This window comes from Odocoileus virginianus, chromosome 1 (assembly GCF_023699985.2).
Source record: "Odocoileus virginianus isolate 20LAN1187 ecotype Illinois chromosome 1, Ovbor_1.2, whole genome shotgun sequence".
In the NCBI taxonomy this organism is placed as follows: domain Eukaryota; kingdom Metazoa; phylum Chordata; class Mammalia; order Artiodactyla; family Cervidae; genus Odocoileus; species Odocoileus virginianus.
Genome location: NC_069674.1, coordinates 83,801,422 through 83,824,688, shown reverse-complemented (window position 1 = coordinate 83,824,688; position 23,267 = coordinate 83,801,422). Strand labels below are relative to the sequence as shown.

General features: G+C 34.9%; 1 protein-coding gene across 3 annotated transcripts in view; it reads left to right on the top strand.

The window, feature by feature from the left end:
* Positions 1–23,267, top strand: part of ITGB8 (integrin subunit beta 8) — a 94,871-nt gene that overhangs the window by 49,789 nt on the left and 21,815 nt on the right. For all 3 annotated transcript variants that reach the window (XM_070470284.1, XM_020868924.2, XM_020868923.2), the window contains 4 exons: positions 5,281–5,527; positions 6,847–7,012; positions 7,591–7,749; positions 21,474–21,569. In XM_070470284.1, coding sequence (XP_070326385.1) covers positions 5,281–5,527; positions 6,847–7,012; positions 7,591–7,749; positions 21,474–21,569 — 668 coding nt within the window. The remainder of the gene's footprint in view (positions 1–5,280; positions 5,528–6,846; positions 7,013–7,590; positions 7,750–21,473; positions 21,570–23,267) is intronic.

The window sequence follows — 23,267 nt, the reverse complement described above, 5'->3', positions numbered from 1 at the left end:
GTTCCTAGTACTAGAAAGCTTGAACCTTTTCCCTAAGTTTATTAACTATCTTTACCTCTCTATTTTGTGTGTGATTTGCCCCATTCATACAAATTTGCTTATTTTTCTCACCGAATGTTAATTTTCAACAGCTTACAGATGAGGCTTATCATGTATTATTTGCCTCTAAAAATATGACTAATAGCCTTTTTAAATGTCTTGCTCTTTTTTTAAATACTTAAGATTTGAAAATTACAAGGTGCATTTTTTCTACTTGTATGTTACAGTTAAATTTATATACTTTTATGAATTTAATTTGTTCTCTTTTGTAGAAATAATGGTGGCTGAATCCTCCTGAAACTATAAAATAATAGTTCAAAACTTGAGAAATTGTTTCAGTGCTGTAGATAAACAATGGCAGTGGTGGTAACAATGCAGGAGAAAAATGGCCAGACTTGAGAGATAATGCAGAGGTTTTGTCCCCAGAGATTGGTGAAATCATTATGGGGCTTGATTTTAGTCAATACTAATGAATCTGTGTGTGAAAATACTATAATTGTCTAGTGTGTATAAGTTATCCTTCCTATAGCTATGAAAAACTATATTTTTATAATCTGCATATATAGCAAATAATTATTAAAATAGGTTTAATAAATTCATCCAAAAATTCACTGTGGCATCAAAGACATGCCAGCTTTGGGGCATAATATATAAAGCTGTATCTGGAATTTTACCAATTCCATATATATATATACATAAACCTCATTCCTTATGATGTAAAACTTCTTTACACTCTAACACAGAGATAAGAGTTGAGGGTCTGTTACAATGCATCCTATGTGTAAAATATGTTTATTCCCTAATACTGATATTTCTTTGTTAGATTTATTTATAGATAATCACTTTATTTTTGTCTGATAAAAATTCATAACCTTCTATTAAGAATTTTTTAAAGCTTTTATGGATATTTCTATTATATCATATACTGACTAAGCTTTTAAAAGAATATTAAGAATATGTACAAAATACACGCAATCAAGTATTTTAAATGAGATTTTTAAAAGACACTTCCTTTTACTTTCTATTTCTTAAACTATACCTCTTTTTCTTATTTTTACCTATCAATCTTATGGAGAAATAACAGAAATAGGCCACTGATTCTAGTTTATATTCCCTAAAAACAGTGAAATGAGATGAAATCTTTAGGAGGGTAGGGAAGAGAAGAAAATTCTCGATTTCTGCTTCAGAAGTAATATATGACAGGGATTAGTATAATTTATACTTCACTAACTGAAAAAAATGTTTCAAACTTGATTCATTTTAATAATGTAAAGAAAAAACTGATTTAGTGTAGCTTAATTTAAAATGTAAAGATTCTTCAGGTATTCTTGAATTCAAAACTTAAAAAAAACATACAGAATCATGCACTTTTGCTCAACACCTGGCCCATATCCCTTATTTTACCCCTACAGAAATCCAGAAATGTGCTGGAGTCTGTACCTTGCTGTTTCAAACCTGTCTCATTCTTGGACCTTCTCCTTCCCCTGCCCAAAGAGAATGAATAGAAATTGGCAGCTCTTTCTTCCTGCTACATGTCTCCATATTTTCTTATGACTTGTTAGTTTCATCTTATGCAGAATATTTCTTAGTTATCTTTTCTTAGTGTCCAGACATGTTTGTTGCAACTAGTTCTTCAGAGATGCTCACACCATTAGTTGAGTGATTGAAAACTCATTCTAACAACTTTAGTTCTTTGGTCTATTCAAACCAATATTGGCAATAGCTGTAAATAGGTCTCAACTTTCCTCCAAGTCCTCTTTCTTATTCTATATCACAAACTTTTTTTTTTTTTGCCTTTGAAGTTAATCAAGGGAATAGGATTAGAGCCTTTAAAATCTCAAATTATGAAGATGAAGCTCTCCTGCAGCTAAAGTAAGTGGTGACATAAATATTTGAGGGCCAGATGATACGCTTTTCCTCTTATAGAGAGAAACTATTAATATTTAAGATCTCCTGAACTATGTGAAAGAAATTATAAATATCAAGATTTAAAAAAAAGAAATTATAAATATCAGCTTCTTACTATGGTATATATGTGGGCCTTTTGAAATGCTGTATGAAAATATCCTTCAATTATAGTTTAAAGAACATTTATGAGTGGCTATGCATGTACCAAATCAGAGGCTTCAGAGATGAATAAATAGTTCTTATCCTGATGTTGCTTAGAATCTAGTAGTAACAATAATGGTAATAATTACTGGTGTCTATATATTTGTGTATGCGTGGTAAGTCACTCAATCGTGTCTGACTTTATGCAACCCTGTGGACTGCAACCCTCGAGGCTCCTCTGTCCATGGGGTTCTCCAGGCAAGCATACTGGACTGGGTTGCGATGCCCTCCTTCAGCAGATCTTCCAGACCCATGGATCAAACCGGGGTCTCTTGTGTCTCCTGCATTGGCAGGCAGGTTCTTTATCACTAATGCCATCTGGGAATTTACTAGATGCCAAATATTGTGGTAAATATTTTCGATAGATCACTTCAGTTAGTAGCTCTTACTCACTAAAATAATCCACCCCCATGTAACTCCTCTCTCGGAGTAGCATTTAAGACTTTTCTGCTGGACTTTATATTACAATGGTGATAGCCACAGATATTGTTTTTAGACTTGATTCTTTCTCATTCAGTATATTCAAAACCTTTTTAATGTCATTTTCCCTTTGAGCCCAGTGTTGGTGGAACCCCACTATGAACTGAATGAGGATTTTATCAAGGGACATAGTATCCATATTCCCATGAAAAGGTATTTATTTCTACTGCCTATATGAAGAGAAGGTTTCTGCTTCATATCCAATTATTTAATCCAAAGCCAATCTGAGAGCATAACAAGGGAGTGTCATGGAGTGTCATTTGCTCATTGGCAAAATGTGGTAATCTAAGCTTGGCCCCTTCAGCTTCTTCCTTAACAAGCAGAGTTGCCTGGGGTCAGCCTATTTAGGGCTGCCCACCTTAAGCTTACTGCTTAAAGCTAAAACCTTTTGGGAAACTCAAGTGCCTTGCAAATTTAAAGTAGTGATTATTGTTCTCTCCAGCAATGAGTAAAAGGCCTGTGTACAGAAAGATTTTCCTTTCTCCTATAGTGAAAATTTGTCTTACTGAGGTGTCAGTCCATGCTGAGGTCTTCAGCTGACCCAGGTACATGCGCTAATGCCAGCATCTATGTAATCCAAAATCAAGCCACAGCAGACTACACCCTCTAACCCTGATCATCTGGCAAGGGTTCCTAAAAACCCTCTTCTTTGCTGAGGCTAGTGAGCCTAGGATTTGCTTGCTCAGCTGTGAGCAGTTGGTATGTGCTGAAGGCCCCTGAATCCCTGAAGCGCCCCGAATAGCTCAGGCCTCCAAGGACTGTGCTTTTGTTGATTCTGTCCAGGCTCTGCCTGTGGCTGAGATAACCAACCAACAATATAACAACTCACACAACACACTGAATATCTGATGTATTTTTCAGTGACTCTGTCAAAATAGGCAGCCATTCATATCTAGGCAGAGCCAACATAAACTACAATGATCCATCAAGGTGAAAATACCATGTGGCCAGTGCCTATGCCTCCAGCCATATGCCTAAGTCAACAGTTAAAAACAACTACACAAATTAAAAAAGAAAATTAAAAGCTGACCTACATATTAAAACGCAAGCTCCTCCACATGAACTATACTTCCCAACATACTCCATTTCTATTTTTCATCAATTCAGCTCTGTCTACCCGATTCTATCATTCTCTTGAATTAAACTTCTCTACCCAAACTTCAGGTCACTTCCATGGGTAGGCTTTTTCACCAAATACTTAGAAAGCAGAACTGAATATATGCTCTCTGTAGGCAGCCAAGCTCCTAAAAAATAGGGAGTAAGAAAGTTGACTGGGCTGGGCTATGCAAACCCAATTTCTCCTCCCAAACTCTGGCTGATGAAACAGAGATGTTATAATAAAGAATTTTCCTGCATGTAAAGGCAAATTTAGGAATAAGTAAATAGCCACTTTCTCCCATAATTAATATTAATAAACCAAAAAGCTTACTATTTTGAATACATTTCATAATCTGGCTGAAAAATATCTGAACTACTAAATAAGTTTATAATGTTGCTATTCTTATGCTGTATTGTGCTGTTATTATGCTTTAAATATCCTATATGTTTAAGCATATTAAGACTGAAAATGATTTGATAAATTATAGGATTCCTTTTCATAAGTAGAGCAGGCTACTAATTATGTACTCAAATTGGTATTTATTCATTTTTTTCCACTCAAAATATTCCCCATATACAAATAATTAATGACTTACAAAGAATTTGCTTTATTGTCTAAAAAAGTAAAATTCACAAATTATCTGTATTTAAATTGATAACTTTTTACCACATACTTTAAAAAGTTAAATACAGAAGTACTCATTCTGCAAGGTACCAGATCTTTGTATCACATGATAATGGCCAGAGAACTAAATAAAACTGTATTGCAAAGACAGCTGTCTTTTGGAGCCTCCAACAACTCTCCTTATGGTGACCTCTCCTCATCCAGTTCCTTCGCCTCTGTGTTCCCTCTTCAACATATACGCTTACCAAGCACTCATTATGCACTGGACAAATGCGGTCCCCACAGAGCCTAGGTTCTGATGTGGCTGCTGCATATCACTCTTTAGACCGCTGTCTCATTTCTTCTTACAACTAATGATCGGGAAGAACCTTATCAAACAACTCATGATGAGATAGTAAGTATTCTGAGTAGCTTAATGTACTTCTTAGTACCAGAGTTTCTGCATCTCATATATAAATATGCCTTAACCCAAATTAATTAATTTACACCTGCATCCAATAAGGGGTAAATTTTCTTAGAATGCCTTTCTGGAAGTCTGCAAACCTAAAAGTAACCTGCAAACAAACACAATCATCTAGTCTCTCATAATAGAATGCTGCCTGATGTCTGGGCTGTGCTTTATTAGACACTAGAAAAGCAGGTTCATATGGTGATAAATATATTCCCTATTACATTTATATTGAGCTGGTCTGTTTCCTGTTATCTTTGCCCCATAAAATTATGAGAAATGCTTTGTAGAAGTTGAAGACTAAAACATTGGTTATGTTCTTCTAACTGCCTTAAAATTATTCCAGAATATTCCCGATTTCCTTCATTATGCACAAATTAGTGATCACTGTTCTATATCTAAAATGTGACTGATTTATTGATAGCTTAACCTGAGATGTTAAAAATGAATACTACACTATGTTTGTCTTTCTTTGAACTAGGAGCTGAAGCTAATTTTATGCTGAAAATTCATCCTCTGAAGAAATATCCTGTGGATCTTTATTATCTGGTTGATGTCTCAGCATCAATGCACAATAATATTGAAAAATTAAATTCAGTTGGAAATGATTTATCTAGAAAAATGGCATTTTTCTCCCGTGACTTTCGCCTTGGATTTGGCTCATACGTTGATAAAACAGTTTCACCATACATTAGTATCCATCCAGAAAGAATTCATAATCAATGCAGGTATCTAATACTAGACATGGACTTCCTAATGCTAAACAAGTTTAAAATCTTGTAAAATCTCATTTTGGTTTTATATCAAGGACTTACTAAATTATCTATTTTTAATTAAGTGAGAAATAAAAATATTTATAGGGGAAGGACATTCCTATCTGAAAACTTCTAAGATTGAAGGGGGCTTTTATTTTTATACTTTTTCACTTAGTTTTTATTACAAACATCTAATAATCAGGCTACCATATATATAAATACCTGTTTGAATATTCTGTATTTCTTTTTGTTATTGCTCCAAATTTGCTGAAGCAAGGCTTACCAATTTTAAAGTACTTATTTTGCCAGTATTGCACCTACATTTCCATTACTATATTGTGACTGTGTTTATAATTATGTTGCTTATAATGTTATTTCCAAGAAAACTCAGCTAGCACATGGAGAGTAGGTAGGTCAAAAGATGAGAATTTGTTTGCTAGAAAGACCTCTTTTTCTGATCATTTTGGAAGGCTGATTATAATTAGTGTGTGCCCTACTATGAAAGGAAAACCAGCCTTTAAAATACGAATTTTTCACACAACATTTAGCCTGTTGAATTTACGGAGAGCAAATATAAGTGTGTTCAGTTCTTCCTTAACAAAACATTTAATTTATTATCTTCTTTCTGACTTCCATGCATTGCCCAAATCACTTTACAGTGTACAGTCTAATTTACCAAAACAGCCTGGCTGTCTGCTGCAGCAGATGCATCTCCATATGGAGCTTCATACTCCTTCTCCCCAAGCACAGATGCACCTGAGAAATAATCCTTACCTTTGAGGACATCATGGATTCTCAAAACAATTTTAATGAATTTTGACCATTCATCAATGATTCTATAAGAATCACTTTAAAATTAGCAAAATATTTTAAAATATCTAACAAAAGTATAGTATTTTAACTAAATTCCTAAAAATATTTCCCCAAAAGTGTTTTTCAGTTGTTCCATGAACAAATCTGATAGGAAATCACTGAAAATTCTCATCTCCTGTTAAAAATTAATAGTGTTTATTAGCATAATAAAAGCCCTTAGGTGTCCTATATTAAAGGAACATGCTTAATCTTCTTTATGTTTTGAAACCAAGCCATTATATTCCTACCCACAAAGAAATATTCAGCAATATAGAGCTTTTCTCTGATTTTATAAAATATAGATTTTTCTCTAAAAAAGTTTTATTGGCAAAAAAAAGTATTCTCTTCTCACATCAACCACACACTTTTACATGAGTAATATTTTGGATCTTTGAAGGACACATAGCAAAACAATTTGCATTTCTTCTTTACCCATACAGTGACTACAACTTAGACTGTATGCCTCCCCATGGGTATATCCATGTGCTGTCTTTGACGGAGAACATTACTGAGTTTGAAAAAGCAGTTCACAGACAGAAGATCTCTGGAAATATAGATACACCTGAAGGAGGTTTTGATGCTATGCTTCAGGCAGCTGTCTGTGAGGTAAGAAGTTTCATATTATTGAGTGTTTGCTCAGATATAAAATTCCCCAAGAATTTATGATTTCTCTGATATATGGAGTGAAACATAGCATAAAAGAATACATTCTTCTCCTATCTCTTGTTTGTCACCAATGATACTCATTTTGGTATGTGTTCAGGACAGAGGGACTAAATCAGAAGTTTATAAATAGGAAAAGATACAAGGGAAAGAAAAACTTATGTTCTTGGAAAACCATTTCCAAAAGGGCTGCTCTTTTCACTCACTACTCTGAAAGGAAGAACCAGAAATAGCTTGTTGTCCTACTCACATCACTAGGCAGTCTGCACTTCGTAAACCTGGCCTTTTCCCCTTCTGTGGTAACACCAGAAGTCTCTTGCCAGGAACAAGTGTGGTTTGAAGGCTGTGGAAGAGGATAAACAAATAAAAGTTAATGCTATTTGTGAAACAGCATTGAATTTATGCACATAATTCTAGCCTGACTTAATGTTTGTTAACTTATATTTAATGTTTACTTGAGATACAGACCACAGTAAAGATCTATGTTATTGTACAAGATCTAATTACATGTTTATTTTAAGAGTCATATTGGATGGCGAAAAGAAGCTAAAAGATTGCTGCTGGTGATGACAGATCAGACATCTCATCTTGCTCTTGATAGCAAATTGGCAGGCATAGTGGTGCCAAATGACGGAAACTGCCATCTGAAAAACAACGTCTACGTCAGATCAACGAGCATGGTACTGTAACAATAACCTATTAGTAGCTATGACTCCTTGGGTTAGTATAAGTTTAAATTGGCAAATTCAGCTGTCCCTGCACCAAGAAATTACCTAAAGGGTCATGATGCAGAGTCAGGACAAGTCGTGAAAGACAAGTTACAGAACAATGCAATCTATAAATTTTGGTCAATAAAATGTAAGGCTGAAATACATGGATAACATCTAGTAGCTGACTCTCTAATGTCCTACAAAGCAATGTATAATTTATGAAAATAAAAGTGATAGAAAGGTTACTTTTTTATGCAACTGAAGAAACTTCAAAGGAAAAAAGCATATACATATGTTTGCCTGATTACTTTACTTGTAGCTAGTTCTACAGGGTTGGTATTGAAAGACATATTAGAGATGAAGAAAAGTGTATTTGGCCTGAGGAATCCTCAGAGTAAAACGGAATCTAAGTAGAGACTAGGAGAAAAATGGAGTAAAACAAGGTTGGCTTTCAATATTTTATACCTCACTTCTTCCTTCTGAAGTTTATCTGTATTGGGGCTTCCCCGGTGGCTCAGATGGTAAAGAATCCACCTGCAACGCTGGAGACCTGGGTTTGATCCCTGGGTCTGGAAGATCCCCTGGGGAAGGGAGCTTCCTGAGGGTTAGTTTCACCTCTGAATCATATATTTAAATACAATCTCCTAGAACTGTTTTTCCCAGCATTAGCTATTCTACATGTAGAAAATCAATTGCATAAAGCATCATTTATTTGTGATGTGATCCCTGTTTATACATGCATGCAAATGTTAGAACAAAAGCTTCCAGTCTTTCTTATATTGTGGCACCTAGATCTTAGTAATCTTTACCCTGGTACACATAGGCAAAACAAAGAACCTGATAGTTCTGTTTATTAAGTAGGTAGGGCCCAATAACATAACTATTTATGTTCTATAAACCTAGTAGCCAGTTAAAACAATAATACAGGTGAATCATGTATATATATATATATATATATATATATATATATATATAAAACTTGTGTCATTCTTAGGAAATATAATGGGAACTTCCCAAGCCTTGGAATCAAACAGGACATAGCCACCCTCATCTTCTGTTACACGCTGATTTTCACGCTGCTTAGTTTTGCTAAGATATGACATCGTGTAAAAGAACAGAGCCAAATGTAATCATAAAGCGGTGAACCCCTTCCAGCTGGTAGTTCATGGATACCTGACAGATGTCAAGTATTGCTATGCTTCCCTTAAATATTTAAGATGTTCTGCGGCACCCTGGTGAGTGTACCACAGTGCTTGAAGACACCTCATGCACAGTTTGGGAAAAGTAATATCAGAAGCATACAAATTATGCTGAAATGTGTGTGGTTCCTATAAATGAAATTTAAATAGTTTAAGTTAGTTAATCTGAAATGCCCTACCAAACTTTTTGAAAGTCTAAAGGAACAACTCCATTACCACATAAAACAAGATCAACCCTTGGTTGGTTTAGATTCTCGAAAGCAAACTCAACATTTAAAGATTTTTTTAAAGTAGCTAGAGTTTGAATTTTAAAATCTAGGATTTGGAGTTATTCCCTTAGTGTCTTTCTCATTGTTGATTCTCTCCTACTCAGTCACATTTCACTTCAGTAGATTCATCCATTTTAGTCATTTCTTATCTTTCCTTCTGTTCAATCTCTTTTAATCTGAGATAGAGTGCTAATTCATTTACTGGGAGTTGAGAGAAGACAAGAGGAACCATTCTATTGTGAGAAAAGTAGAAGCTTTTTTTTTTTTTTAAGGAAAAATAATAATTATATTATTCTCAAACTGCATTGCAATTATCCTTTTAAAGCTTTGCCAAGTCACTGAAGTCAGCTCTCCACAATTGTACTTTATATGGTGCTTCTACTCATCTAGGAAGGATTCCTTAAGGCAAAGAAATGTTCTCATGGTCTTAGACATATTCCATGCCATATAACCTTATGGAAACAAAGTATAATTCTGGTGGAATTTTACAGTATTTGGACTCATATATCAGGAATTTGGACAAACTATCATGATATGTATTTGCCTTCTTGAACACTGTTTTACCTACTTAAAAGAATGAACATGTCACTGATACCTTCCACATGTCACTGATAGGTACTGAATAAACCAATATTGCTACTACCTTAGAAGAATATTTTATCTCATTTATCCCAGGCCTGTGTTTTAAGGAGGCCTTTTCTAAGAAGTCTCATTCCCTTCATTTCCAGGGACACTGCCCTAAAACAAAAGAAACTGAAGCATTTTGATTGATCCCTTGACTGTACATTTATACACACAAGATGTACTGCTGCTCTGAAACCTCCTCTATCCAAAGCTACCCTGAGCCTAACTCTAAGCATATTTATCTGCTCATTTTAAAACGACATCTGTTCTTTCCTATTCAGCCATTATAGAGGAATTTGAAAAGATAAAGTTTAGACAAGCAATCAAATATTTTGCTTCTTAGTTTTATCTCCAGCAGCCAATACCAGTAATGTTGAATAGTATCTGGGCCTCTTGGTCCAAGACTCTGGTTCTTTCATTTATAAAAGGTAATAATTGATAAGAGGCCTTTCATATGTCTAATTTACATCATCCAGAGTTCTACTGCTTATTCACATAGCTGTTTCATGAGGATCAATGTGAATTTCAGAATAGTAACATCTACCATGTTTTGAGGTTTTATTAACTGAAATCACTGTTGCTACATACAGTATCAGTATATTACATATAGTACAGTGCATACTGTATGAAATTTATCTTTATAACAACCTGGTACGGTAGTTATAATTATCTTTCTTTCATAAACAGAAAAACTGAGGGTATAAGAAATTAAGAAACTTGACTGAGGACACACAGCTAAAAAGTTAATCAGTGGCAGAATCAGGGTTCAATCCAGTTCAATCTTTTAATAAATATGTAGTCTTAACTACTTTGCCATACTGTCTTAAGGGATACCTAGAAGAAATAGAGTGGTGAAGTTCTTGGTGTAAATTTTACTCTACTTTCTAGTTGCAATCTTACTTATAGAAGAAATAAAATTAAGTAGATAATTTGTCTTATATATATTACACAATGGGATAAAATTTTAAATAATTTATATTTAAACATTGTTATATTTTATATCCGAGAAGGCAATGGCACCCCACTCCAGTCCTCTTGCCTGGAAAATCCCATGGACGGAGGAGCCTGGTAGGCTGTGGTCCATGGGGTCGCTAGGAGTCGAACACGACTGAGCGACTTCACTTTCATGCATTGGAGAAGGAACTGGCAACGCACTCCAGTGTTCTTGCCTGGAGAATCCATTGGCAAATAATGTTATAGTATTAATTAAATTACAATTTCCGCTGCTTTTTCTCCAAGTGCCAGAATGAAAAACTTGAGTAGTAATATAGTTTTATAATTTACCAGTAATAATAACCATTTAAAATTTTAAAATTCATTCTAAAATGGTAGAGGTTAGTATAAAAATTATCAAAGGTGTAGAAGACAAGTTGTTGATACTGAGGCTTTAGAATTTCATCCTGTTTCCCTACCCAACCTCATACGGAGCCCTCTTCACAACCATTCACCCCACCCTCAACCCCAAGTAACACCAGAGTCTCCAATAACAATGAAACGGGCCCAGGGAGCAAGTATTTGGAAGAGGCAAACAGGTCACACCATTATTAATGAGATTTTCAAATATTGCTGTGACTCTCAGTCCTCATGAAGAGATGCAAATAGGCAAGATCCTACCACACTGCTAATTGTATTTTAGTAGCTTAGATTTGGTGTTTCTTTCTCTGAACCTTTTTTTTCTCTTTGTGCCTCATCATTTTAAGGTCAGTGATTCTTCACTCCTCCTCTCATTTAATTCTCCAGAAGTCCTTTAATTTATTTAGTCTCACAGAAATTACTAATATGTCATAAGAATAATAAAGTTAATTCTAATATGGCTAAACTAAAGCATATAATCAAAACTTTCATGCTATTTCCTGATTGATACTTTGTTTTTCTCTGCTTAACACTGTATAAAAACTTTCAAAATTAAACAGATAAGGTTAGTTTAGAGTGTTAGCACCTCTGGGTTTTATGAATATGCACCATCAGCAAAGTAAAGGGAATTTCACCCAGGCAAAAAGCACCTAGAAAGTTTTAAGTTTATATGTAATTGTTTGTTTGTTTTTTAATATTGTTATGACTTTTAGTTTAAGGTAAGGGAGAACTTTCAGCAAGAGAAAAACAGAGTCACATACAGGGAACACCCATAAGGCTATCAGCTGATTTTACAGCAAGTTTTGCAAGACAAGGGAGTGACATGACACATTTCAAAGTGTTGAAAGGAAAAAAACCCAACAACCTAGGATACTCTATACAGCAAGTTATCATTCAGAACTGAAGGATATATAAAGAGCATCTCAGATAAGCAAAAACTAAGAGAGTTAATCAATATTTTCCAAACTTAAATGTTAAAGAGTGTTCTTTAACACCACTAGTAAAGGCAGATATATAGTAACGTAGTGGTTCAACTACTTAAATAAGCGAGTGACAAGGTTAAAAGACAAAATTATAGAATCAACTAAAACTATAGTAAATAGTTAAGGGATAGGCATGAAAATGTAAAACATGATATCAAAAACACAAAAGGTGGGAGGGGGATAATAAAAAATTTAGCTCTTCTACAATATGTTTAAACTTAAATGACTAGCAGCTTAAAACAAGCAGACATAGTTACACATCAACATATATGAACCCCATGGTAACCACAAATCAAAAACCTACAATAGGTATACAAAAGCTAAAATGAATAGAGATGAACTAAAGTCTACTACTAAACTATGAAGAGACCAAAACTAAAAAGAGATGAACACAAGCATACTACTAAAGCAAATCATCAAACCACAAAGGAACAGGCTAAAGCAAGAAGACAAAACAGCAACAACCAGAAAAAAAGTCACAAAATGGCAATAAGCACATACCTACCAATGCTCATTTTGAATATCAATGGGCAAAATGCTCCAATCAAAGGGCACAGCGTGGCTCATTGGATTAAAAAAAAAAAAAATCCATCTATATGCTACTGTAAGACACTCACTTGAGAGCTACAGATTCACAGACTGGAAGTAAGGGGTTGAAAAAAGATACTCTATACAAATGGAAACAAAGGAAAGCTGAGGCAGCAGACCTGTGTCAGACAAAGTAGACTTTAAAAGAAAGTCTGTGAAATTAGACAAATAAAGGCATTAAATATCATATAATGATAAAGGGATCCATACAAGAATAGATTACACTTATTAACATATATATGCCCAATATAGGAATACACACACACACACACACACACACACACAGAGAAATAAAGGAAGAAACAGACAGTAATACAAAAATAGTAGGACACTTTAACATCCCAATGACATCACTGGGGAGATCATCCAGACAGAAAATCAATAAGGGAACAGAGGCCTTAAATGAACCATTAAACCGGCTGCACTTAATAGATATCTAAAGGACATTCCATCCAAAAATAGCAGAATGCACAATCTTCTCAAGTATACATGAAACATTCTCCAGAGACCACATGCCAATTGTCTCGACCAATTTAAGAAGATAGAAATTATATGAAGCATCTTTTCTGACCACAATAGCATGAACCTAGAAATCACTTATAGACAGAAAAGTGGGAAAAGAACAAAGACATGGAGACTAAACAATATGCTAGTAAGAAATCAGTGGTCAATGAAGAAATTGATGAGGAAATCAGAAAATAACTTGAGACAAATAAAAATGGAAACACAATACTCTAAAATCTATGGGATATACCAAAAGCAGTTCTAAGAGAGAAGTTTATAGTACAGGCCTATATCAAGAAATTAGGAAAAATTTAGATAAACAGCCTAACTTACCATCTAAAGGAATTAGGAAAACAAACACAAAGTCCAAAGTCAGCAAAAGGAAGGGTATAGTAAAGATTAAAGCAGAAATAAATAAATTGAAGTTTATTTAATTTATTAAACTACAATAGAAAAGAACAACAAAACCAAGAGCTACTTTTTTTTTTAAAGATAAAATTAATAAGATGTTGACTGGGATAATTAAGAAAAAAAAGAGAGAGAGTACCCAAATACACAAAATAAGACATGATAGAGAAGTTATGCTGTAATCACAGAAATACAAATGATCATAAGAGAATACTAAGAACAGTTAATACCAACAAATTGGACAAACCAGAAGAAATAGGTAATTTCCTACAAACATACAATATTCCAAGACTGAATTAGGAAGAAATAGGCAATTTGAACAAATCACGAACTAATATAGATACTGAATCAATAATCAAAACCTCCCAAACAAAAGTCCAGTACCAAGGATCTTCAGGAGAATGCCACCAAACATACAAAGAAGAGTTAATATCTATCTTTCTTAAACTATTTACAAGAATTGAAAAGAAGAAAGCACCACTTCCTGAGAGACTTTCGCTTTCATTTTTTTCACTTTCAAACACTTCCAAACTGATTCTATGGGGCCATCTTTACCCTGAAAGCAAAATCAGACAAAAACAATACCAAAAAAAAAAAAAAAAAAAAACAGGTCAATATCTCTGATCAATATAAATTATTATATCACTATATGCAGATAACATGATACTATATATAGAAAACCATAAAGTCTCCATCAAAAAACTATTAGAACTAATGAATTAATTCAGTAAAATTTCAGGATACAAGATTAATATACAAAATCTGTTACTTTTCTATACACTAATAATATATTAGTATATATTTTCTCAGGAACAGGAAGCAAGAAAACAACTTCATTTAAATTTGTATCAAAAGGAATAAAAATACCTAGGAATAAACTTAACCAAGAAGGTGAAAGACCTATGCTCCGAAAACTATAAAACATGATGGAGCAAACAGAAAATGACAAAAAGAAATGGAAAGATACTCCATGCTCTGGAGTTGGAAGAATTAATTAGTATTGTTAAAATGGCCATACTACCCAAAGCCATCTACCCAAAGATGTAACGCAAATTCTCAATTACCAATGGCATTTTTCACATAACTAAAACAAATTATTCTAAAATTTATATACAATCACAGAAGACTCCAACTTGCCAAAGAAATATTGAGAGAGAAAAAACAAAGCTGGAAGTATCATTCTCCCTGACTTCAGACTATACTACAAAGCTACAGCAATAAAAACAGTACATACTGACACAACAAAAGACATATAGATCAGATACATAGACAGTCCAAAAATAAACCCATGCACATATTGTCAATTAATCTATGACAAACGAGGCAAGAATATACAGTGCAGAAAAGAAAAACTCTTCAACAAATGGTGCTGGGAAAACTGACAGCTACACTCAAAAGAAAAAGACTAGAACATTCTTTTTTTCACATCATATTCAAAAGTAAACTCAAATGAATTAAAGACCTAAATGTAAGACCAGAAACCACAAAACTCTTAGAAGAAAACATAGGCAGTATGGTCTTTGACAAAGATCTTAGTACTATTTTTCAGACCTGTCTCCTTAGGAAGGGAAACAAAAGCAATATAAACAAATGGAACCTAATCAAACTGAAAAGCTTTTACACAGCAAAAGAAACCATCAATAAAATGAAAATGCATCCTACTAAATGTGAGATGTTTTCAAATGATATGTCTAATAAGGGATGAATATCCAAAATATATTAACAGTTAATATAACTCAATATCAAAAAACAAACACACGGGTAGAGAGGGAGGTGGGAGGGGGGACTGGGATGGGGAATACATGTAAATCCATGGCTGATTCATGTCAATGTATGACAAAAACCACTTCAATATTGTAAAGTAATGAGCCTCCAACTAATAAAAATAAATGAAAAAAAGAAAATTTAAAAAAAAAGAAAATTAAAAAACAAACAAACAAACACACTGATTTAAAAAATGGGCAAAAGACCTCAATAGTTATTCTTCCAAAGAAGAAATACAGATGGCCAACAGAGATGTGAACAAATGTTAACATCACTAATCATCAGGGAAGTGCAAATTAAAACCACAATGAGATATCACCTCATACCTGCCAAAATGGCTATCATCAAAAAGACCACAAATAACAAATATAGAAGAGGAATGTAAAGAAAAGGGAATCATAGTGCATTGTTGGTGGGAATTTAAACTGGTACAGCCACTATGGAAAACAGTACTGAGATTACTCAAAAATTTAAAAATAGAACTAAGATATGATCCAACAATTCCACTCCTAGGCATATATATCTGAAGAAAATGAAAATCAAAAAGATCTGTGTACCTCAATGTTCATAGAAGCACTGTGTACAAAAGTCAAGATAGGAAAGCAATCTGTCCATCAAGAGATAAATGAAGTTTGGGGTATATATGTATATATATGTTTGCAAGCAATGGAGTATTACTCAACTCTTGAATGAATTATTGCCATTTGCAATAACATGGATGGATCTAGAGGGTATTATGCTGAGTAAAATGAGTCAGAGAAAGACAAATACTGCACATTTTCACTTATACATTGAATCTGAAAAAAGTACAAATGAATTACAGTCAGAATTACAGACTTGTAATGAATTACAAGTCAGAAACAGACTCACAGATACAAACTGGTAGTTACTAGCAGGGAGAGGGATGAGGGAGGGGGAGGATAAGCTAAAAGGGTTAAGAGGTACAAATTATTAGGTATAAAATAAGATACAAGATGTAAAGTACAACACAGGGAATATAGCTAGTATTTTGTAGGCTAGGTTATTAGAGCTAATTGCTTATAATCTATAGAAAGAGTGAATCACTATGTGTACACTATATGTACATCTGAAACTAATATAATATTGTGAAGCAACTACACTTCAATTAAAATAACATGTACATGTATATATGTATTACAGCCTTTAAAACTAACCGAATGCCTGGTTTTAGCTTGCTACTCTATGATCTGTTTAGAACTGTAAATGCCATGTGAACAATAAGGACTTCAATAATAACTTTCAGTTCAGTTCAGTCCCTCAGTCGTGTCCGACTCTTTGCGACCACATGAATCGCAGCACGCCAGGACTCCATTGAGTTGGTGATGCCATCCAGCCATCTCATCCTCTGTCGTCCCCTTCTCCTCCTGCCCCCAATCCCTCCCAGCAACAGGGTCTTTTCCAATGAGTCAACTCTTCGCATGAGGTGGCCAAAGTACTGTAGTTTCAGCTTCAGCATCAGTCCTTCCAATGAACACCCAGGACTTATCTCCTTTAGGATGGACTGGTTGGATCTCCTTGCAGTCCAAGGGACTCTCAAGAGTCTTCTCCAACACCACAGTTCAAAAGCATCAATTTTTCAGCACTCAGCTTTCTTCGCAGTCCAAATTTCACATCCATACATGACCACTGGAAAAACCATAGCCTTGACCAAATGGACCTTTGCTGGCAAAGTAATGTCTCTGCTTTTTAATATGCTATCTAGGTTGGTCATAACTTTTCTTCCAAGGAGAAAGAATCTTTTAATTTCATGGCTGCAATCACCACCTGCAGTGATTTTGGAGCCCAAAAAAATAAAGTCTGACACTGTTTCCACTCTCTCCCCATCTATTTCTCATGAGGTAATGGGACCAGATGCCATGATCTTAGTTTTCTGAATGTGGAGCTTTAAGCCAACTTTTTCACTCTCCTCTTTCACTTTCATCAAGAGGCTCTTTAGTTTTTCTTCACTTTCTGCCATAAGGATGGTGTCATCTGCACATCTGAGGTTATTGATATTTCTCCCAGCAATCTTGATTCCAGCTTGTGCTTCTTCCAGCCCAGCGTTTCTCATGATGTACTCTGCATATAAGTGAAATAAGCAGGGTGACAATACACAGCCTTGACGTAGTCTTTTTCCTATTTGGAACCAGTCTGTTGTTCCATGTCCAGTTCTAACTGTTGCTTCCTGACCAGCATACAGATTTCTCAAAAGGCAGGTCAGGTGGTCTGGTATTCCCATCTCCTTCAGAATTTTCCACAGTTTATTGTGATCCACACAGTTGAAGGCTTTAGCGTAGTCAATAAAGCAGAAATAGATATTTTTCTGGAACTCTCTTGCTTTTTCGATGATCCAGAGGATATTGGCAATTTGATATCTGGTTCCTCTGCCTTTTCTAAAACCAGCTTGAACATCTGGAAGTTCATGGTTCATGTATTGCTGAAGCCTGTCTTGGAGAATTTTGAGCATTACTTAACTAGCATGTGAGATGAGTGCAATTGTGCAGTAGTTTGAGCATTCTTTGGCATTGCCTTCCTTAGGGATTGGAATGAAAACTGACCTTTTCCAGTCCTGTGGCCACTGCTGAGTTTTCCAAATTTGCTGGCATATTGAGTGCAGCACTTTCACAGCATCATCTTTCAGGATTTGAAATAGCTCAACTAGAATTCCATCAGAGTAGACCTAATCTGAATGCTTCTCATGCTTGCAGAAAACTAGCCAGGAAATTACTTCTGCAAACAGTATTTAGGTGTTCTTTTTTCTAAAAGTGAAAGCAAAGTTGCACATAGAATCACCTGGGCTAGGCTGAAAGTAGACTCACACTGCTTTTCTAATCCCCCTGAAAATGAGAAAAAATAATGATTTTCCAAATAACTCAACAAAAACAAAAACTGATGAAAATATTTATGAAATAGAATGTTCTAAATAAATTATGTTTGGTTAAATCACGTTTAAGCAGAAAATGTTTTATTACCATTCTCATTGAACAGCTTACAAAAAATGATTAGTCCATGCCCCTCATTCACTTACAAGGATATCAAGAATGCAACGGACACCATGTTGACAGGAGCCACAAATTCAAACACTTCAGGAGCCAGGTGCAAAAGGTAAATACATGAGGCAAGTCAAAGCATATCCAAGAGCCCAGCATCTAGCCTTTAGTAATGGTCTCCAAATGTGTTTTACTGAAAGCTGTCTTTTATTAAGCAGCTCTGGTATTTGCTTCTTTACACTTCGGGAGCACCATCCACCATCCCAGTGAAGTATAGATACTGCTGTTACCTCCATTTTTAAGTGAGAAGATGGAAGCACTAAAAGAATCAGGTACTTGTCTGTGGTCACACAGCCCAACATAGCAGTGCCTAGGTAAATGACAAGCAATGTGACATCAGGACATGAGCCCCTCATTTCCGTTCAGTTCAGTCGCTCAGTCGTGTCTAACTCTTTGCGACCCCATGAACCACAGCACGCCAGGCTTCCCTGTCCATCACCAACTCCCGGAGTCTAACCAAACTCATAAGCCTCTGCTTATCATTAATTTGGGCTTAATAATTATACAATGGTAAATTAAACACATGTTAACCCATTTAATCCCCACCATAACTCTGAGAAGTAGATACTAGTTACTAGTATTTATACCTCTCTTACATATATAAAAACTATATCACAGAGAGGTAAAGACAGATTCCCGGTGTCATGGAGGTAATAATTGCAGAACCAAGAGTTGAAGCCCCAAGTGGTCTGTTTCCAGGGCCCCTGCTCCTAGTATGGCTCTCAGCCAGAAAAATTTTGTATCCTGCCTCCACGAAGATATTTTAATGTCCAGAGATAGTTTGGTTGTTACAACTAGGGGAGGAGGGACATATTGGCATCTAATAGGTAGAGGCTAGGGACATTGCTGAGTATCTTACAACATGCAGGACAGTCCCACACCACAACACAAAATGTAAATAGTGCCACTGATGAGAAACACAGGCCTATGAGATTATTACTGTGCAGCCATATGGATAGAAAAATAGGCCAATGGGAGAGATGGAGACTGACAACACGTAAGTCTTCATCTTTAAATAAATCTGTGCTATCAGATTGTTTTCATGCTCTGTCATCTAAGAATTCATTTATAAAAAGTAATGAAAAAATTATCCAGATAATTGATAAGCTTTCACTTAACCAAGACATTTTTTCATATCTTATTATGATATGCAATAGTTCAAATTCTATATTATTGTATAAGAACTTTTTATAATGAATCTCACTTTTATGGAGAGTCTCAAAAGCTTATTTTTTGTCACTGCATAGGTACATTATTAAAATTCATACATCTCTACACAGTTATTTCATTAACCAAAACTGTTTCCATTTAATCTTTCTTACCTCCTCTTTCCTTCTGACATTTTAAGTTATTTCTCACAAATCACAGTGAAAGTGTTGGTGAAGAAGAAAAATGTGAAAGGAATCCTTTCGCCCTTAACTACTTAGGCGCTGCCTTGCCACATTGCTTTCCCTTATCCCTTTTGGCCGTGAAATTCTTGTTATCTCTATTAGTTATTTTCAAAGTTTAGAGAAACAATATGTAATGGGTTAGATAGAGGGGGAGTTAAGGCTGAGGAGTAGTGACGTCACCAAACAGGACAGCTGGCTGAGAGGGAGTATTCCTGCTAGTGAAATACAAGACATAAAAGGCAGAATACTTAATACTTAAAAGATACTGTGCTTCATGGGGGAAAAGGGAAAGGGTTCAACACTGGCCATTAATCCAAAACTCTCCTGTTAAAAATGGTTTATTTAAACATCTGTTAAGCATTTGTAACTTTAACAAATTGGCCTCGAGGTACTTAGAATTTTCTTTTAAAACAGCTCTTTCTAGGGTTAAAAAATGTGTTCTTTTAAGCTTAAAAATACACTGACCTTCTTAATGATCTTCTGAGAAAAAATAATTTTCTGGATTTAAATTTTGTATATTTTCAGGCAATGTTACTTCCTGTTTTTGAGGAGAAAGAGCTTAAGAAGGCTCCAAAAACTGCTTACATTTTGGACTGCTTTTTAAATACTGATTTTATGTGTGTTAAGTATAAGCTGGTCAAAAATATGTGGATTAATTTTTCCATAAAATATGAATGGTTTAAAAATTAAGAAGGGGGCATGCTTGGCAAACTCTGATTATTTTTTGTCAAAGCAAAAATATTTGAAAAGCAGTTGATGCCATTAGAAAATATTCCCAATGTAGCTAGATACAATTTTTATCATAAACTGACAACCTAGGATTTGAATATAGGATTTTCTTCTTTTAAATAGACTTTGTACTACACCATGTTACATATCAAATATATATTTCATGCATGCACGCTAAGATGCTTCAGTTGTGTCTGACTCTTTGCAGCCCTATGGACTGTAGCCCACCAGGCTCCTCTGTCCCTGAAATTCTCCAGGCAAGAATACTGGAGTGGGTTGCTAGACCCTCCTCCAGGGGATCTTTCCAACCCAGAGACTGAAACCTAGGTCTCTTGTGTCTCCTGCATTGGCAGGCAGGTTCTTTACCACTAGTGCCACCTGGGAAGCCCATCAAATATATATGCACATATACATTAATATATTTGCATTTCAACACTTGTTACAGAATATCACCTCAGAATGTGATTGTCACTAATATGTCTCTGTTTCTGAATATTAGATAATCTTTTAATTATGTCACTTGGAGTCCAGTGTTAACCTAAAATGTGCTAAAGACTTTGTACTATGTTGAATGGAACCCTCTTCATTTTTCTGAGCTTCTGATATTTTTATGGCACTTTTGTCTTTAAAATATCTTTAATACTTTGATGTTAACCTAATTTTTTTTAGTAATTTAAATGCCTCTAGTAAAACAATAATCCTTTCCAACCCAGTACATTTTTATGTTAATCATACATATGGTTCTCCTTATAACAGATGTTTGGAAGTGTGTGGAACTGATCCACTAAATTTCACTCCCTTCTTTATCTCATTTTCTCATTTCTCATTACAGGAACATCCCTCACTAGGCCAACTATCAGAAAAGTTAATAGACAACAATATTAATGTCATCTTTGCAGTTCAAGGAAAACAGTTTCATTGGTATAAGGTATGTTAACTCCCAAAATGTAAAAATTAAAATGTTAGCATCCATAGGTAAAATTAGAATACTTCTCAGAACCCCAGGTAAGGATTCTGGGGTTATTATACTTTGTACAATCTAAATTTAACACTATATTAACTAATGTATACTACACAATGTTCTAAGTTAACATTTAAGTATGAATAAATACAAATTCTATGTTTGCAAACCTAAAATTAGAATCAAGTGAGGGCACTGATAGTATTTGGTACTAACTATGACAATATTGGAATAGACTTTTATCAGGTAAAAAGTGGTTCACACCCCAACTATACCATGTCCACATTTCTGCTTATTCTAGTCCATGGGCATATCTTTATAATAGATTAGGTTGGGGAGCATCAGTATATTTCAACAAATCTAGCACCAACATAGCTAGATTTTGCCTAGGTCATCTAATAAAGGAACAGGAGGAGCCATGGAAGTGGCTGATTCAGCCAAAGCCTTCCTACATAAGAATCATTTTGGTTTTGTCCAGAATCTTTTCAGCCAGGTGAGTCCTACAAGCAGAATAGACATTTGATACCTGTGTCACTGTGGCAGCACCCCATGGGATTCCTCCTGTCCCCCCCAAATAGAACTTCTGTGACCCTGCTATAGCTCTCTTTGCACAGTCTTTTCGGTTCTTTTTTCCAGGAAACTCTCTTTTCTTCATTTCTACAATGGTGTGATACCCTAGCTTTCTTTACACATGTCTGGATCTTCATCTCCCTTGTTGCTTTTGCTTTTACCTTGTACCCACAATGTCCTTTACTTATTTTTTTTTTTAATATTTCAGAGAAACTATTTTTTCTTTTGGTTTCAACAGCTACTTGAATTCATTTGCATTTGCCACAAAGCTGGTATTCCCGTCACCAGTTTCCCTAATATCTGACTACTACATTTATCATCTGAAAGTGCTACTTTAATTATATCATTTCATCCCTTAGCAATTGTATCATTTCTTCCCTACAGTGAAGATGTAATTCCCTGTTTTCCAAAATTTACATACCATGGAATTCGTTTTAAGGAAAGAGCTGTTAATATCCACAGAAGTAGACCTCGGACTCAAATTAAATGCCCAAATCACTTTATTAACAATAGTAACAGCATCCACTTACTGAGTACTTACTGTTGTCAAGCACTGATTTATTAACATTAATCCATTTGATACTCTTAAAACTCATAACAAGAAGGATAATATTACTAATATGCCCACTTTAAAGATGAAGGAAACAAGGGCATTTAGGGAGGTTATATACTTTCCTAACAGCCTAAATCCTGTGTTCTTAACCTCTAAGCTTAAATTTCAAATTGAATTTCAACTCACTGAGCAGTTTTTTATTGTTTTTATCTTTTTTCTCTGCTATTTATTACTTCTTGAATTACTTGCTCTAGCAGTTTCTTCCTACTCCTTTAAGAAAATTTCCACTGACTGTTAAACCATAAAACCAGGTTTATTATTAATTGAATTGCATGCAATTCAAAGTAAAAATCAACAGGTTTTAAAAAGCATAACTACCTCTGCTGAGTCCTGTATATGCCATGCAGTCACCCAATTTGGTTGCTCACAGACATTTTTAGCAATCACCTTTGTCTGAGTTGTAACAGCTTCCTAACCCATCTCCCAAATCCACCTTTCACCTGGCTGCAGGGTGAGCTATTTGAATCACACTTTGAGTCAAG